This window comes from Ursus americanus, chromosome 9, assembly GCF_024610735.1.
Source record: "Ursus americanus isolate L20-20 chromosome 9, mUrsAme1.1.p, whole genome shotgun sequence".
Lineage (NCBI taxonomy): Eukaryota > Metazoa > Chordata > Mammalia > Carnivora > Ursidae > Ursus > Ursus americanus.
In genome coordinates this window covers 15,323,388-15,341,622 of record NC_142135.1, presented here as the reverse complement: position 1 = coordinate 15,341,622, position 18,235 = coordinate 15,323,388, and the positions used below count along the sequence as shown (strand labels likewise).

At 43.8% G+C, this 18,235-nt stretch overlaps 1 protein-coding gene across 2 annotated transcripts; it reads left to right on the top strand.

Annotated features, from left to right (window-relative positions):
- Nucleotides 1-9,463: 9,463 nt before the first annotated feature.
- Nucleotides 9,464-15,335, top strand: ZNF572 (zinc finger protein 572). Of its 2 annotated transcripts, none has more exons than XM_045805652.2 (3): nt 9,464-9,580; nt 11,586-11,697; nt 12,340-15,335. In XM_045805652.2, exons 2-3 carry the CDS (start codon nt 11,619-11,621, stop codon nt 13,845-13,847), a joined length of 1,587 nt encoding a protein of 528 aa, XP_045661608.2. In that variant the 5' UTR covers nt 9,464-9,580; nt 11,586-11,618; the 3' UTR covers nt 13,848-15,335. The 2 variants fall into 2 exon arrangements, with proteins under 2 accessions (XP_045661608.2, XP_087720751.1); XM_087864625.1 differs by lacking the exon at nt 9,464-9,580 and adding an exon at nt 9,590-10,240.
- The last annotated feature ends 2,900 nt before the right edge of the window (nt 15,336-18,235 follow it).

Here is an 18,235-nt window from a genome sequence, read left to right as displayed (position 1 = left end):
TATGTATTTATTAGCAAAATGCTTTCATAGCAAAGAAATTTCAACAATGGTTAAGTTTCTAAAGCCAGTAACATTTATAAGTGTTGAAAAATGTCTGTCACATTGGTGTTACAGCGACCTATTTATCCTTCCAAGTTAATTGAAATATTACGTAACTACATTAATTAGTCCCCTGAAAGCAGACAGAGAAATTTTCCTTTCATAAAATACATATTTGTTTTCTACTATGAAGTAAAGACATAAATCACACATGGGCTGCAAGTTAATCCATCTGAGTTACTTAATGTTTCTGCTTCTCAGTTTTTCATCCACAAAAGAAGGTTGGATGACAGCTCTATTTCCCAGCTAGCTTTAAAATTCTGTTAATTCTGTAATAAGGAAACAGCAAAATACTAGATGAGACCCCATTTTAGAATAGAGGCTGTCACAAGTAACAAATGACTTGTTGAACTTGAACTTGATAGTATACAGATGTCCTATTGCCAAGTGCCACGCTCTTTGTGGATTCTTTCTCCCTCCTTCCCTTTCCCATTCTAGTTAAGAGTCACTGTGTAATTTATCTCAAAGGAATGTGATTGATCTTTCTGGATCCTGATAAACAAAGAACTTGATGGTCCTGATCCTTTGTGAAGACGCACATTCTTGGTCACTCAACCTAGTGTTTCCTTGGACATTTATTGTTTCGTGGCAAAGAATAGTCCCAGTGAGGATTGCTAAATCCCCGTGACCTGAATGCACTGGATTTCCCGCTAGCTTTGTTTTCTAATGCAGAATCCTGTCTTCACCTTCTCACCCATATCCACTTCCCACAGAGATGATGGTCAAGGAGGTATGACATCCTTCAGTGACATGGCATGTTTCTTTGGGTAGCTCCTCTGAGCCCCAGTGCCCATTAAACCGATGACGGAGAAGGGGTCGCCACTGTCCATGCAACAGCGTCCTAGGTTTGCTGGCCAGAAACAGGCAGGCACCCAGGGCATCAGCTCTATTTTCTCTATGCACTTTCTGACCAATGAGTGGCCCAAGGCCATTTGAGATATCATTTGTCACACCATAAACTCTGAGAAGGAATTCAAAGGAAGCACACTTGGATTTTGCAGAACAATGAGCAGTAGTGAGTCAGAAATGGGCCTGTCCTCAGATCTTCCAGGATGTGAATTTATGAAGCCAGTTCTTAGGGTTTCCTCTGCAAGTAGAGGAGATCCAGTGAATCAGTTCCAAAGTTTTAAAGATATCCTCTCAAATTAAATTATTTCCCTTTCTCCTACTTCTTTAGATGTGGAAGGGAGATGAAGAAAAAAGAAAACTCATTCATTCATTCAGTAAATATTTCTTGAACTACCAGGTACTGTTTTAGATGCGTGGAATATAGCCGTGATTACATAGGCAAAGCACTGCCTCATAGAACGGACACGCTAGTCAGAGAGAAAGACAATGAACAAAGAAACAAACAAGTATAAAACAGAGTGTCAGGTAACCATAAGTGACTGGGGTACAAGTTCTAGACAGGGCGGCCAGGGAACGGAGGGGGCACTAGCTTCCCGCTCCCAGTACTACTTTTCTCAGTCTAAAGCTCTCCACCCTCAGCCAAAGGGCTTTGTCTTCTTTCGGGAACCCCCATAGGAAAAACTCTTTGAGCCCCAAAGCAGACCCTTCATATGTGAAAGGACTTTAAATAATCTCTCAAGGCAAGAGCTTGGCAAAGAATGCCAGATTGTCTTGCAGCAAAATGTCATTTTTGAATGTCAACCGCTCAGCATTACCCTCGTCTGTCTCTTCGCAGTCCCTCAGTATCAAATGATGTTCCCCCAAGCAGATAAATAGCTCAGGTGAACTGAGACAAAAGGTAAACTGCACATAAGCACATGAAAAATTTAAAAGAGGGATGCCTGGGTGGCTCAGTCAGTGAAGCGTCTGCCTTTGGCTCTACTCATGATCTCAAGGTCCTGGGATCGAGTCCCGAGTCGGGCTCCCTGCTCAGTGGTGAGCCTGCTTCTCTCTCTCCCTCTGCCTGCTTCTCCTCCTGCTTGTGCTCTCTCTCTCTCTCAGATAAATAAATAAATAAGTAAATTAATTACTTAAAACTTAAAAAGTAATCAGTCCTATTGGATTAGGGCCCCATTCATACGACCTCATGTAACCTGAATTACTTCCTTGAAGGCCCTTAAAGTCCCTTAAAGGAAATACATTTCCAAATACGGTCACATTGTGGGGTTAGGACTTCATACCTGAAACCTGGGGGGACCCATTCAGTATGTAGCATTTGCCCACTAACTACTGGTAGTATTAGCCAAAGGGATCCAAAGATAATCAAAAAGTCCCACATATTCTCAAATGTGTCCTAGAACTCTAAGAAGACTTCCTGTTGTAATGTTCTACAACCTTGAGAATTTCCACATTCACTTCCAATACTTTCAAAGGCCTGTTTGCCTGTTAATTTTGGCTATCATTTTTTGATCACAGCTAAGATGGTTCTCGGAGAAAAGTGCTTTCTTAACTGACTCCAGTGGAAATCCAATGCATTAGTTATATCATTAGGTGAAGCTGATAATACCGTCTCTCTCCGAGCATGCCAGCCCAAAGCAATATGCGATCAGGGACGGGCAGATAGACTCAAAGCTGTTATTTATATATTGCCTGCCTCGATGGAATACATTTTTCACAAATGAGTATCATAAAAATCAGTCACTTTCTGTTCTGAGATCTAATGTAAAAAGGATTTAATGAGAAATTTAGAGGGAAGAAGAGACTCAGGGGAACTGAAAGATGAGTTCTAGATAAAAGAAGAAAATACAGGGGTGCCTGGGTGGCTCAGTCAATTAAGCACCCGTCTCTTTTTTTTTTATTAAAGATTTTATTTATTAGATTAGATTACTAGTTGAGAGAGAGAGAGAGAGAGAGAGACAGAGATAGTAAGAGAGCACACGAGTGAGGAGAAGAGGGAGAAGCAGGCTCCCTGCTGAGCAAGGAGCCCGATGAGGAACTCGATCCCAGGACCCTGGGATCATGACCTGAGCCAAAGGCAGATGCTCAACTGACTGAGCCGCCCAGGCGCCCCAGAGTCCAACTCTTGATTTTGGCTCAGGTCATGCTCTCAGGGTCGTGAGATCGAGCCCCTCATCAAGCTCCATGCTCAGTGCAGAGTCGGCTTGGGATTCTCTCTCTCCTTCTCCCTCTGCCCCTCCACCCCACTCTTTCTCTCTGTCTTTCTCTCTCAAATTCTTTAAAAGAAAAGAAGAAAATAGAGCATGACCCCCTGCCAAGCTGCAGTTATGATATGAAACACATTAACCAGGAAGTCCTTTTGCATGTGATTTCCATATTAACACTAGCCCATGTACTGAGTTGTTACAGTGCCAGGCTGAGAAGTATGAACCTTCCATACATGCTATCATTTGATTTAATATTGTTGAAAGACAATAAAAATATATAGATATTTCTGCAGCTCTTCATTCTTCCTCAACACCCCTACCAAACCTCAAATTTCCAAAGGGCGTCTTCCTTTTCTAGGTTCTGGTATAACTTGAGGCCAGTTTTGTAGGTTTCGCCGGCTCTGTGACTTGGAGAACTAGACCTGGCCCCAAGAACCAGAATTCACCTGTCTAGCCAGGAATGAGGTCTGCCTAGCCTTGAGTTTTAGGCTTCTGGAGGAAGATTGGCTTACCACAGGGCGGGTGCCAAGATGAGGACGTTTGAAGACAGCTAACCTTAAAGAAAGTCTGCGGCCAAGGAGGAAAAATGACCCCTAACATTCTAGAGAGTGGTATTTGGCCCTGGGGACAATAGTCTCTCTTCCTCTATGCTAATTAATTCCAAATGGCTCACATTAGAGAGAATCCACAATCCTCATAATCCTCCATTACACTCAGGTTTATTCTGGTTAAACCTAATTGGTACAAATACCACTTCGTGTTTGCATCAAGACTCCGAGATTGTACAGCATTCAGTCCCTCTTCAGAGTTGCTTGTATTTGGTGACAATCTCTCCAAACAGCTGCCTCTGGGGCCACCTGCTGACACAGTTTAGAATCGTGAGCCTTTACTAGGAAGAAGGAAAGAGCCCTCCAGTGCTCTTACGAGAGAGGCGCCATCTAGGCTCGGCCCTGCTGACCCCGTCGCCTTTCCTTAGCACCAGAATCCAACCATCCTGGACATTTCTTTCCCCTCCCAACCTCCACACCCAGTCACCCACCCACCTTCAAAAAAGATGTTAGGATCTCCTCGGTATCAGTTTCAACCCAGGTAATCCTCTGTGTCAGGGACGATGGCCGGATGGCTCTTCGATGACTTCCTCTTCTTCCTCCTCTTCTTCCCCTTCTTCTTCTTCTTCTTTTAAGATTTTATTTATTCATTTGTAAGAGAGAGAGAGATTGCACACAAGCAGGGGGAGCGGGAAGCAGAGGGAGAAGCAGGCTTCCCGCTGAGCAAGGAGCCAGAAGTGGGACTCAATCCCAGGACCCTGGGTAATGACCTGAGACAAAGGCAGACGCTTAACAGACCGAGCTACTCAGGCATCCCAGCTCCTGGACTTCTTGGTGCTCCGTGCCAGTCCATACTTTCTCGCTGAGCCAAGTCTCTGCTCTCTGCACCCTGGAGGCGTTGAATCAGGTGCAAAGGTCCGTGGATTAGTGATTGTTGCAGGAACAATTCTCTGTATACACCCCCAGGCCAAGTAATAGAGGGAGAATTGGAAAGGCGGGATGATGAAGAGAAGAAAAGGAGCCAGAGATCTGCTGACAGGACCCGAAAGCCCAGCACTGAAAGTCATCAAAATAAGCCTCAGAAACTCTGGGGAAGGTGGGTATCACCACACGGCAAGTTACTGAGGCTTAGAGAAATCCAATTTCTTTGTAAAGGGCCTTAAATCTTGTACGTGAGGCAAAGAATGTGCTGATTAGGAGACCACACCGCCCCTCACCACATGGCTTTGCACACCTGCCCATTAGGGATGCCATTGTTCTAACCCCCTTCTCTTTTGAAACGCAAATATCCCTGCAGAGAATAAAACCTGACAACTGACCATTTCCTGCAAGCTGTTCTGATCGCATTGTCAGCTCCTCAGCTCCGTACTGTATTGGTCAGCTCAAGTGACAGAAGGCCATAACAAAACGCCACAGGCTGGGGTGGCTTAAATGACAGACTTTTATGTTCTCAGAGTTCTGGAGCCTGGAAGTCAGATCAGGGTGCCAGCATGGTGGGCTTCCGGTGAGACCTCTCTCCCTGGCTTGTGGATGGCTGCCTTCTGCCTGTGTCCTCCCATGGTGGAGAGACAGAGTAAGATCTTTGTTGTCCACTCTTGTCAGAGTGCTAATAATCCCACTATGAGGGCCCCGCTCTCATGACCACCTCTAAACGTAATTGCTTCCCCAAGGCCCTGTGGCCAAATACCATCACATTGAAGGTTAAGTCTTTGACATACGAATTTTGAGGGGACGTAATTCAGTTGACAGCAAGTGCCAAGCCCCTTGCTCTCCTAGACACAGGAGAATTTTTGGGCAGCTCAATCTATCCCAGTGCTGCCTCCTTTAGACATTTCTAAGTGAATAATAAAGTCCTTATTGTTTAAACAATTGTGAGTAAGGTAGTCTGTACTGTGAGGCTGAAAACACTCCCAGAGAAGCCCTGTAAAGACAGTTGCAACTGTTACTCTCAGTGACACCGATGCCTGGAAACAGCCACGGCCGGGGACGGGCAGAAGCCCCCTCTGCTAGTGTCCTGCATCAGCCAGCCAGGGGCAAGGGCAAGCCAGCCCCGTTCCCATGCAGGGGGGCCCTCTCAGGAAGTCAACAGCAGGTGACACTAAATATTGGTTGAATAAGTGCACGAAAGAACAAAAGAAACAAGGGAAATGGAAGGAGGAATAGAAGGACTTGATGAATTTTCCCAGCTTCACAACAGGAATATGCCCCGTTACCTTCCAGACCTTTCAGCCTAGGAGTTTATTAAAGCATGCAGTATCCGGTGGCTCCTACTATGTCCTCTGTGCTTGGAATGTAAGAACGAGACAGGATTCTGTGCTCGGCTCACCTGCTACCCTGGGGGTCAGATACCTACCCAGCCTACTACAATATAAGACAATCTGATGAGCAAATTCACTCATGTATTCATTCTTGAACCCAGTCTCAGATGTGGAAGGGAGGGCAAGAACCCAGGCCTGAGCAGAAGGAGAGGTTCGCCTACTGACTTGGGGGCGCACTGATCACAGCTGCTTCTACCCACCCCACCGAGAACTTAGGAGCTGAAATTGTTCATAAGAGTTGTCTGCTTTGGGTGCAAGGTCCAGGTTTTATACTTCTGCCTCGATCAGTCATTGTTGTGGACTGCCCAGGAAGAGTGTGACTTTGGGAGAATCTCTTCTCTGCAGCTAAGGCAATCCCTGAGGGGGGCTAACAGCTGAGAGCTCTCTGGTCAGAGCACTCCCAGAAGTTGGGCAGCAAGCCTTTTCTTTTCTTTCTTTCTTTCTTTCTTTCTTTCTTTCTTTCTTTCTTTCTTTCTTTCTTTCTTTCTTTCTCTTTCTTTCTCTCTTTCTCTCTTTCTCTCTCTCTTTCTTTCTTTCTTTCTTTCTTTCTTTCTTTCTTTCTTTCTTTCTTTCTTTCTATTTATCTATTAGAGGGCGGGGGAGAGAGAGAGAAAGGGCAGAGGCAGAGGGAAAGAGAGAATCTTAAGGAGGCTCCACGCCCAGCGCAGAGCCTGATGCGGGGCTCAATCTCACAACCCTGAGATCATGACCTGAACTGAAATCAAGAGTTGGACGCTTAACTGACTGGGCCACCCAGGTGCCCCAATAAATCTTTTCTTAAAAGGGAATCTGAGTGACGCATTTCCGTGTCCATCAGTCATGGACTATGGGGTCTGACTTCTCTGCCCTATTTCCTACCATGGTTCATCTCACTTATTTTGCTCCTTACTGTTTCTTGAGCACGTTAAGCACATTCCCATCTCAAGTTCTTTTCCTTTACTGTTCCTCTGTCTTAATTGTTCCTCCCTTAGATAACTGTATGGTTCTTATTTTCTCTTCCTTCCGATTTCTGCTGAAATATCTCCTCATCTGAGAGAACATTCACGACCACTTTAACTAAAATAGTACACCTTCCTCAGCATGCGAGAGAGAGAGAGAGAGAGAGAGATAGACATCAGTTGTGTTGCTCATTGATGGTCTCCCCCACACTATTTTGTGTACTGTTACATCCTCAGTGCCTAAGAATATACAGTAACAGGCACATAGGAGGCTCTCAACAAATATTTGTTAGAGTCAGAAAGTGTGCTAGGTTCTAAGGTAGAAGAGTGAGCAAAAACAGGGATGAACTCTGCCCTCATGAGCTTGACATTTGTTTGGGGAGGCAAAATAAAATAGCAATCATGCAAACAAATATAAAGTTGCAGTCATAAGATAGGCTACTCTGGAGAGAAACGTGGTGCTAGAAGGGCAGTCAACAGGGATTTGACCCTGTCAGGAAGGGTGTGGAAAGCTTTTGTGAGGAAGTGATGTAAAGTGAGCTGGAGTCTGAAGGTAGGATAGGCTTTGACTAGATGAAGAAAGGTGAGAGGTTCAAATTTATCATTGAAAAAGGTCACTCTGGACTCATTGAGGAAATTGGATGAGGAGAAGGGGCAACGATGGGCATTGTTAGTGTGCTACTGAAATTCTTCAGGTGAGGGTGATAGTTGTCTGAATTTAGGGTGGCCCAGGTGGTTGGGAGAAGCATCTGAATTTGAGAATTCTGTGTGAAGTACACAACGGATGAGGCTTATGGATTATATAGGGAGGGGAGGGAAAAGGGAGGTGACAGAAAGGACTTCTAGGCTTCTTTAGAACTGGATGGATGGTTGGGAGAGAATAGTGGAAGAGGAACAGGTTTATTTTGTGTTCGTATGTCTATATGGGAGAAGAAAGTGAGAGAGAAGATTTTGACTTCTGACATTTTGATTTTGAGGTGTTCCTGAGACCTCTAAGATGAGATGTCAAGTAGACCATTGGTGATAAGAGTGAAGAGCTCAGAAATGTAGCCTGGGCTGGAGATATAAATTTGCGAGTTGTCTGCACTGGTGGCATTTTAAAATGTGAAAGTGAGTGAGGTTGCCCAGACAGAGGACATTTCAGGATAAGAAAGAGGTCCTGGGATGCCGTTGAGGAACCTCAACATTTAGAGAAGACCAGGCTTGCAAAAGAGACTATCAGGACTGCTAAAGATGTTGGACGACAATGAGGATAATGTGGTGTCACTTTAAAAGAATGTTTCTATTATCAGCCTATATAAGATACACCAATATCTTCGGGTGCCTGGGTGGCTCTGTTGGTTGACCAGTGAACTCTTGGTTTTGGCCGAGGTCGTGATCTCAGGATCCTGGGAACGGGCCCCAAGCTGGGCTCCGTACTCAGGGGGGAGTTTGCTTCTTTCTCTCTCCCTCTGCCCCTCTACACCTTGTTCCAGTGCACACTCTCTCTCTCAAATAAATAAATCTACAAAAAAAAAAAAAAATTACACTGATGTCTTATGTTCATGTTGTTTTCTGAAAGTCCTCATTTATTTTAATGATGAGCATATAATCTAGGGCAAAAGTTAACTAAAGATTAACAAAGCTCTGCTAAAATGAAAGTGTTTCTAGAAGAAAGGAATTCTCAGCAGTCTCAAAACTCCCCAAAGAGGACTTGGGAACTGACAGATACCAACACAGAAGTCAATGGTGATCTTAGTGATTTATTGCTTTTGAGGCAGGAGAAATGAGTTAAAACGTCAGCGGGAAGTCATAAAATGGAAACATTGTGAGGGGAAAAAAAGCCGAAGAACTATTTTTGGATGGCAGTGGTAGAACTGAGAGGTTAGTTGTTAGTGTAAGAGTGGGAAGAAAAGTGAGCAGCAGTAAAGGACTTCTTTTAAATGTGGATCAATCCTCCGTTGTAACAGGAGGGAAGAGAGTGGCCAGGGCGCAGACCTAAGTAGATTTGTAGGCTTGATACGGGGGGAGATGAAGGGATTGCCTTCCATTTTCTCTGTAGTAAAAGACCAGAGTTTAGGAGCTTCTCCGGGTGTTATTAATAACGGCGCCTTGTTAACTAATTGTTTTGTGCGTGGGTGGATGCCTCAGCTGTTCAACTGTTTCACAGCTAAACATACATCCCTGTTCACAGCGGTGGCCACGGAAACAACAGGAGTTTAGCAAATGCTCGATTCATTTTTCTTGTACTGATGATGAAAAAGCCGTTGATGCCCTGATGGCAAGGGAAAGTATTCGCTCCAATCGGGCCCCTATTATAAGGCGCCTGACAAGTGTGAGGAGCGAGAATCAAGTGGACAGACGACAGACAGCGCGAGGGAAGGAGATCCACCAGCACTCCCTTTCTGGCCCGGGATCCTAAGGGTTAAGACCAACGAGACCTGGCCATCCTTGCTTCCTAGAGAGGCTCCGGCTCAGCCGGCCGGGGGAGTGGGAAGGGGCTAGGGTGACTTCCTGTTTCTGTCTTCCGGTCTGGGGAGTTTAGGACCCTGGGTTGGTGGGGTCAGAAGGAGCTCGGGGCCCCTTGCTCCGGGACCGCTGGGCCTGCTGGGGTGCTGGGCGCCTCGTGTGTGGCCCCCGGAACAGTGAGTTCCTTCTCGGGGGGAAGGGAGCCAAGGGCTGCGGGCTGGAGGAGTGGCCACTGCACTACCCAGGCTGCAGTGTGTGCCCGGAGAGGGATCCCGCGGCTGCGAGGGGCAGAGGCCCAGGGTCTCCCGCCGCCCCGGCCATCGCGCTACCCTCGCCTCCCTTGCCTGGCGGGTCCCTTAAAGGAGCTTGTGGGCTGGAGACGATCTGGCCTCCTGGAACTTCACCCTGCAGTGCACCCCAGCCTCTGCCCCCTGCTAACGGTTCCTACAGCTAAGCTTCAGGCAGTGCATTTTCTTTGGAAGACTTTCTAATCCAAAGCACGGCCCCATCCTAAGCACCTCGGCTCTAGGACAGTGAAAACAGCCCATCTCTGTGGAGTGACATCTAAGGAACAGCCTTGTAATACCATTTATGGCCTGAGTTTGCTACCGGTTTGCTGAGCCAGTGTTTCTGAGGGTCCCCTACTACCAAAGTTAATAGTTTCTTAGCAGGGAAAATGCTACACGGGTCTCTGTTACCCGGACTTTTACTTCGTTTGTAAAGACTTCGATGAAATAGATAACTCAGACAGCAAAACTCATATTACTCCAAATGAACAATCCCCCCCTTTTTTTCCTTTTAGGTGTGTGGGTTCCCCCCTTCACCTCGCTCAAACGGTAGGGTTATTTGTAATTTAGACTAGTTTCACCTTTTCCTGTAACAAATCCCTAGTTGCTGAGGTGCTTAGGGAATGCCAGCTCCTTTTGGTATCAGGTCGATAGATGTAAATCTTTTTTAATCCAGTAAATGTTTTCTAGAATAAAGGTCCTCTTTGAGATTCATTTGCAGTTTGGGGTTATGCCCAGCTCTGTCCCCTGCTCTGCCTTACCATAATAGATACGAGTGTGAAAGTCAGTATCCAAACAGACTTGGGACTGAATTCTGCTCTAGCCCTTTCTGGTTGTGTGACCTTGGGAAAGTTTCTTAATGTCTTGTTTGTTCATCTGTAATAACATGCTGGTAATTGTTTATAGATCTCCAAGGGCTATTGTGAAAATTATATGAGAAATATTATGTGTAAAGTATTAGCTCACTTCCTGGCGCATAATAGGCAATAATAAGGTGAAAATTATACCTTTTTATACTCCTCCAAAAACAAATTTTTTGTTTGTTTTCCACGTGTGCCTTTGTACATCCTTATTTTAGGCTCTTATTTTTCCCCAATAATGCTGTTCTTTATATCCCGAAATGGATTGCAAGTCTATTTATGCCTGCCTTCCAGTGATAGATGAGTCCCTTAAAGTAGGTCAAGAATCATAGTTGACTCCAGAAGATAAAGTTTAGGCTAAAAGGAATATGGTGATTATAATAGACTGAGAAAGTAAGAGGCAAGGAAGAACTCCCTCATTAGCTTCCCTTTTAGATTTAGGGGTTATTGGCTATAATTATTCTAGCCCTGCTTTGTCCTATGTTTTTTTCTTTTTTCTTTTCTTTCTTTACTGATTATATAAATTCTAACTTTCTTTTGAAATTGAACTTCAATGTTTCATCCTTCTGTCTAGGGCCAGCTTGTTCTTTCTGAACAGGGTGCTTTCTCTTTAACTGCTTCCTATACCTGTATATTTATTTTTTGAAGTCTTGTTATTGTTACCTTTTCCAAAAAAACCTTCCTGTTTTCAATTAAAAGTGTTTCTAAACTCTTGAGTGGACAATGAGTATTAGTATTCATTCTGTTTTTGAAGCTTGATCCTCAGACTTCAGTGTGAAGATTTAATTTTTTTATTGGCATTTCCTTAGAAAAAGTAAATTGGGTTAAACTTAATTTGAAACACTTGCATCTGAGATAAGATCCCCCACTCCCCCCCCCCCCCCCAAAAAAACTTCTAAAGACCATGTTTCTTTTTTTCAGTCTGGTGCACAGAACATTCTGTGCCTATGGTTGTTACGTTGCAATGGTTGGGAAAGAAGGAAAAAGGACATTTTTAGCAGATGCCTGCAAGCATAACCTGTTTCCTTCCACAGGATTTCTGATCCCTACCCTGGGTGTGACCACTGATGGAGCAAGAGCAAAAGCTGTTGGTCTCAGATTCTAGTGGCTGCAAGGAGAGGGAGAGTTTGAAAAGCCCTTTTACAGGTGAGGGATCAAGAAGATGACCTGAATCCATTGGAAATTCAATGTAAGATGTGCCATAGAGTGCTACAGAGTGTGTACAAAGAACGGCATTTGAATGGGACAAACTTTAATTTGATTCCTGCTCTGTTGCTTACAAGCTATGTTACCTTTTACAACCTGTTTTCTCATCTTTAAGAAAAATGAATATCTGTCTCATATTTTTTAGGATTAATAACTATATGCCAAGCCATTGTTCTTAATAAATAGTGGGTATCATAGTTATTTCTATATTTTTTCAGATTTTAACTAAAGTGTTGTCAAGTTTTCACCTTAGCATGTGGCTTATTCAGTTTCTCCCTTACTCAGATCCCTTTATTTCTTTTAAGTCTTCCAGAATAAAGTTTAATGAAGTTTTTAGATCAGTAATCCCCCCTTGGTAATTGCTGACATCTGTTCAAATACTTCATTAAACCCAAAAAATTCACATGCTTCTCATGAACACTTAGAGTAGAAAAAGTAAAACCAGCTTTAAACACTTTTTTTTAATATAAAAGAATTTATGAGGTTTTACTTTGTTATTCCCTCCCTTCCACTGCAATTCAGAATTTCCTTCCCCACGTAGAGATTAGGGAATATGTTTAGAATATTTGTTTATTCTTACAGGAGATGAAAGTAAGAATAATTTGGAAACTGCTCCACACAATAACTCCACGGCAGAGAAAGAGAGAGCCTCTAAATGGTCTAAAAGAGATGGCCTGCAAAATTGTGAGCATGAGAATAGAAAAGAAATTCCATTGACATGGTCGCAGGGAGATGAGATCTGGTGTAACAATTCCTGTGAGAATGATGGCAAGTCAGAGAATCAGGGAAACTCTACAGGAAAAGATGAAAAACCCAGTCACTGGAGTTGGGACCCAGGGGAACACTGCAGTGCCTCTGCCCAGCAGAACTCGACCTTCAGAGACAAACCCTACAAGTGCTCTGAATGTTGGAAAAGCTTCAGTAACAGTTCTCATTTGCGTATTCACCAGAGGTCCCACTCAGGAGAAAAACCTTATAAATGCTCTGAGTGTGGGAAATGCTTCAGTAACAGCTCTCACCTGATACAACATCTGAGGACTCACACAGGAGAGAAGCCCTACCAGTGTGGTGAATGTGGGAAAAGCTTCAGCAATACCTCCCATCTCATTATCCATGAGAGGACCCACACAGGAGAGAAACCCTATAAATGTCCTGAGTGCGGGAAAAGCTTTAGTAGCAGCTCCCACCTGATTCAGCACCACAGATCACATACCGGTGAAAAACCATATGAATGTCCTGTGTGTGGGAAATGCTTCAGCCACAGTTATGTCCTAATAGAACATCAGAGGATTCACACCGGAGAAAAACCTTATAAGTGCCCTGACTGTGGAAAGAGTTTTAGTCAGAGTTCGAGCCTGATTCGCCACCAGCGGACACACACAGGTGAGAAGCCCTACAGATGTCCTGAGTGTGGAAAAAGCTTTGGTTGTAATTCGACCCTAATAAAACATCAGAGAATTCATACGGGAGAAAAACCGTATCCGTGTACGGAATGCGGGAAGAGTTTCAGTCGAAGTTCAAACCTAATTACACACCGGAAAACCCACACAGGAGAAAAGCCCTATGAAAGTTCCGAATATGAAGAAAGCTTGAGTCAGAACTGCAGTGTGGTGGAAGAATGCAGACTTCAGCCAGGGGAGAAACCATACAAATGTTGTGAGTGCGGAAAGCGTTTTGGTCTCAGCTCCCATCTCATTCGACATCAGAGAACGCATACGGGAGAAAAACCTTACCGGTGTTCGGAGTGTTGGAAAACTTTTAGTCAGAGTTCCACCCTGGTGATTCACCAAAGGACGCACACAGGAGAGAGACCTTATAAGTGTCCTGACTGTGGCGAGTGCTTCAGTCAGAGCTTTAATCTTATCAGGCACCGGAGGACTCATATGGGAGAAAAACCTTACAAATGCACTGACTGTGAGAAGTGCTTCAGCAGAAGTGCCTATCTTAATCAGCATCGGAAGATTCACATAGAAAAGTCTTTCAAGTGTCCCGAAGTTGAAGACTTTCCTCATGGGTGGACTTGGAAAAACTGTTCAGGGGAAATGGCCCTCATCTCTTCTTTTTCAGTCCCAAATCCATCTTCCTCTTGAGTCCCAAAGCCTATTTGTTTATTTATTTATTTTCCCTTTTCTTACTGGGCCATTATAATGAAGGTGTTACTGCAGAGTTTCTTTGGTGTGTTTGCCATAATGTCTGGAAGAGTCAACCTCCCAGGTTAGAGGATGGGAAGGCCCTGATCCCCAGCTCATTACATGCACCCAGGGAGAGACACTGCCACTGATGGAGGAGAAATGTATTTTGATTAAGGTAAGATTGGAATAGCTTCAAAGGCAAACATAAAGAGAAACCCGGGAAATAAGGGCACCTGAGAGCTTGAAGCTGAGCTAGCCATTGAATTTCCCTGTTTCCTCTTGCCTGATTGGGTGGCAATAATTCATTACTGGCCTCAGGGATTTATCCAGAGAAAGATTCTTTTTGAACAAATAATGTGATTTCCTGGCTGTTTTTGTGGCTCTTAAGACAGAAAAGACTCAGTTTTTTAAATGCATTTTTATTTGCTGGACATTGATTTTCAGAGTATTTAGCACTATATTGTCTAATACAATAGCCACTAGCCACATGTGGCTATTTAAATAAATTTATATTGAGATGAAATGGAATTTAAAATCTGGTTCCTCAGTTGCTTTAACTACCTCCCAAGCACTCACTAGCCACACGTGACTGGTGACTGCTGTATGGGATATCATATAAAGTTCTTTCTTTCAAGATTATTATTCTTGACAGACTCATAAACATTTCCTGTAAGACTGTAGGAAATGTGCTATGAGGTTTCTGCTCTCCAAGAAGAATTGCAACCTAGAGTAGAAATGAAATAGAGGCACTCAGTCCAGAGATTGGCCATTCTTGTATGTCTTATGTTCAGCCATCTTGGTAATCTAGTGATATGATCCTGTTGTCGTGGCCAAAGCCAGATTAAGAGGTAGAATTCTTGAATTCTGTTTAAAAATTTTTGACCCATAGTCTTTTCCCCTCAGTTTTCTCATTACATAACTCCTGGTCAGATCAGATCCTGGGTTCTTTTTCTAGTAATTAACCCCCTGAGTCAGAGCCGATGTGCAGGGACGGTTTGCCATTGGAGATTCCTCAGTTCCAGTCTTGACCGTTTTCTTTTGCCTCCTGACTCAGTAGTGTGTGTGGATCCTCCCTCTTTGTCCGTCCAATGGGACTGATGCTTTGTAAAGTTATTAAGTTATTTCCTATGCTTATGCCCCTATTTTTTCCTGCCAGTGCAAGGAGTAGATGTGTAGGAAGGTCAAGACTCCTGAATTGCTCGGGATTTCTGGTCTCATTTTTGGATTCAAAATATATTTTGTGAAAACCTTCTAGAGATAGAAATTAGGAATGTAGAGCCAGAAAGGGCCAAGTAGAGCTGCTGCAGTGGCTGTAGCTTGTAGATAACTGATTTGCGTGGGGAATATGTCTTCCTTCATGATCATACTATGCCTGATACTGGTTAGGCAGTTAAGCTGTTTCATATTGTTACAGGATTAAAAAATAAACCAAAAGTTAACAAAAGACTTACAAAGCATTTGGGGTGATTTTTCTGCTTTCAAAAAAGGGGAGAACATCATTGAGTATCATTGGCTTTTATGTGACCCTCACCTAAGCATCTTTTTACCTTTGTATGTTAGGTAGGTTTGTCCAAATTGTCTTCGACTGTAGTATCTGGGGACAAGTGTTGCAGTATTTTTTTTACCACAGACAACTTAAGAGTTTGATTAATGTTTGATATTTAAATTTGGTCATTTGCTATTGAGGCTGAAATTCAGTTGCGAGCAGGAGCTGTTGGGGTGGTCCACCATCATCAATCCCATTATGGTGGCAAGTAACCACTCTGGACCTGCTTCCTCATCTGTAAAGCAGAGATGAGGCCCACCTCACGGGGTTTCTGTAAGGATTAAATAAATGTTTGCAAAGAAGGTAGCACAGTACTTAAAATATAACAAGGTCTAAATACGTGGTAATCGGTTATTAATTGACTGCAATAAATCGAAAGCTGTCCTCCCCACATTCGCAGAAGCAGCAGTGCCACCCCAGCTTATCCTACGTGTGAATTCTTTATGACCAACCTGGGGAACCCTGAGGAATAAGGTTTTGTAAAAGCACAAGACCATATATCGTGTTTCAAGTTTGCAGACTTCTGAAAACCTTTTTATTTGATTCGGCTTTTTGAATTTTTTTTGTTCTTGGAACAAAGGATTCAGTTTAAGTCAGGGAAGAACAAAATCGCAGTTCAATTTCAGTTAATTCCCTTCTGAAGAGATTAGCAACAGGTACAGTTTACGTCCTGTCAGCATCACCTTCTCTGTTTTATGACTGCCCACGATTACATAAAACCTGCTTCACAGACCCTGATGTCTGTGGAATCCTAGATGTTCACATTTTAGGTGGGGTAAGATGGGCTCCATGAGTAAAACAATTTAGCAAGAATCATTGTCTCTTTAGATTGAAAACTAGGAAAACAGGCGAGATGTGTCACTTATGAGGAGAACATAATAGTAAATCTAATCATATTTGGTGTTTTTGCCTCAGTTTCATTAATCAGCAAATAGGTGTTTTTATTTAGCTCCTCAAGAAGTAAATATTCTGTATTCTTTATTTTTCTTGCCAGCACAAAGAATAAATCATTCTTTTTTTTTTTTCCTTGCCACACATGTGATTGGTGAAGGTTCACACCCCAACAGCTCCTGCCTTGCAACTGAATTTTGGCCTTTATTTATTTATTTGAGGGAAAGGGAGAGGGAGCATGAGCTGGGGGAGGGGCAGAGGGAGAAGCAGACTCCCCGCTGAGCGAGGAGCATGATGTGAGGCTGGATCCCAGGACCCTGGGATCATGACCTGAGCGGAAGGCAGACATTTAACCAACTGGGCCACCCAGGCGCCCCAATAAAGCATTCTTATTTAAGTGATTTGTTTCATAGTTTCCTTTTAACTAAAGGGAAGACTCTTATATTCATTTTTTCCTACTCAAAGAAGGGGCTTATATTTTTTTTCCCTACAGTGGAATGAGGAAATCCGTGTCAATGCATATACTCACAAATGTTGTCAGAATTAAAGTCTTGATTTTATAACGGAGGAGTGTTAAAGCAGTAATTCATAATTAAGAAAGAGTATTGAGAAACACAAGATTTGGAGACCAGGAGCTTAACTCGATTTCATCAGGTATCAGCTGTGATCTGGCCAAGCCACTTCACCTCTTTAAGTTTCATTTTTGTTATTTGAAGGTTAAATGATGCCTGTGAAAGTATTTTGACACATAATTATTTTTATTAGTAGGTAAGACATATATTTGGGGTGAAAAATGATGACATGCCATACTTTTTTTTTTTTAAGATTTTATTTTTTTGAGAGAAACCACGAGCAGGAAGGGGGGAAAGGGAGAGGGAGCTGAGCAGGGAGCCCAAAGCAGGGCTCCATCCCAGGACCCTGAGATCATGACCTGAGCCCAAGGCAGATGCTTAACTCACTAAGCCACCCAGTTACCCTGATGCCATACTTTCTTAAACTCAGCAAAGTGTTACAGGATTCTAAGGATTCGATTTCATGAAGATACTGCTCCCTCCCCCTAGAGGTTGACTGACTTTTGACTAGTCCAAGGTCACAAAGCTGGTTAGTGACAGCCAGAGCCTAGGTCTCCACTTTCTCCTCACTTGGTCTTCCTACTACACCATTGTCGTTCATCATTCGTTCATTCACTAAACACATTTTTTGGGAGATTGTGCTAGGTTCTACAGGTGACTGATTTATTAGAGATTCTTCCCTCAAGGAACATAGGGACTAACGGGATACGACTCAGCCGTTAAATGTAGAGCCAGAGATTGGGGTCAAAGTATGAACCAACTTATTGAACGGGTGACAATGCAGCTGTGCTCCAAGCGGCAGAAAGGATTGGTACATAAACTGCAGGGTTTAAAGGAGGCATCCCAGGGTTAGGTTAACAGGGTCAGCTGTTCGAGGGAGGTTTCATTTCATGACAAGGGTCACCTCTCACCTTGCAAATCTTGCACGTTTTTGTTTCCCCTAGAACGCTTGCCCTGGACACAATTCAGGTAACCTCCCTGAAGTCTTGCCTGACTCCCTCCAGGCCGAGTCGGAGAGGGAGGGAAGGGCCGCCGCCTGTTAAATGGTTTCCTGGTCGCCCGCTCAGGGAAACTTCGGCACACCTCCACTTCACTTCTTTGCCCGCGGACACCCCTCCCCGCCCTTCTACTTGATGCCGAGCGAATAGGGCAACGAACACCACTGCATCGTTAGGCTGAGCGCAGTGACAAGTGCGTGGCGCCCGACAGTTCTGATGAAGTAAGGGGACACCCCGCATGTCCTCTCCTTTCTTCTTCTGGCACAAGTCGGCCTAACTCGTTTTTCCAGACGTTCGGCCTGACCGTGTCACGTTTTCCACGCACCGGTCTTCACTGCC

Coding starts and splice junctions, on each gene's coding strand:
- ZNF572 (XM_045805652.2), top strand. CDS start 11,619: ATGGAGCAAGAGCAAAAGCTGTTGGTCTCAGATTCTAGTGGCTGCAAG. Junction 11,698..12,339: donor TTTGAAAAGCCCTTTTACAG/GTGAGGGATCAA, acceptor TTATTCTTACAG/GAGATGAAAGTAAGAATAAT.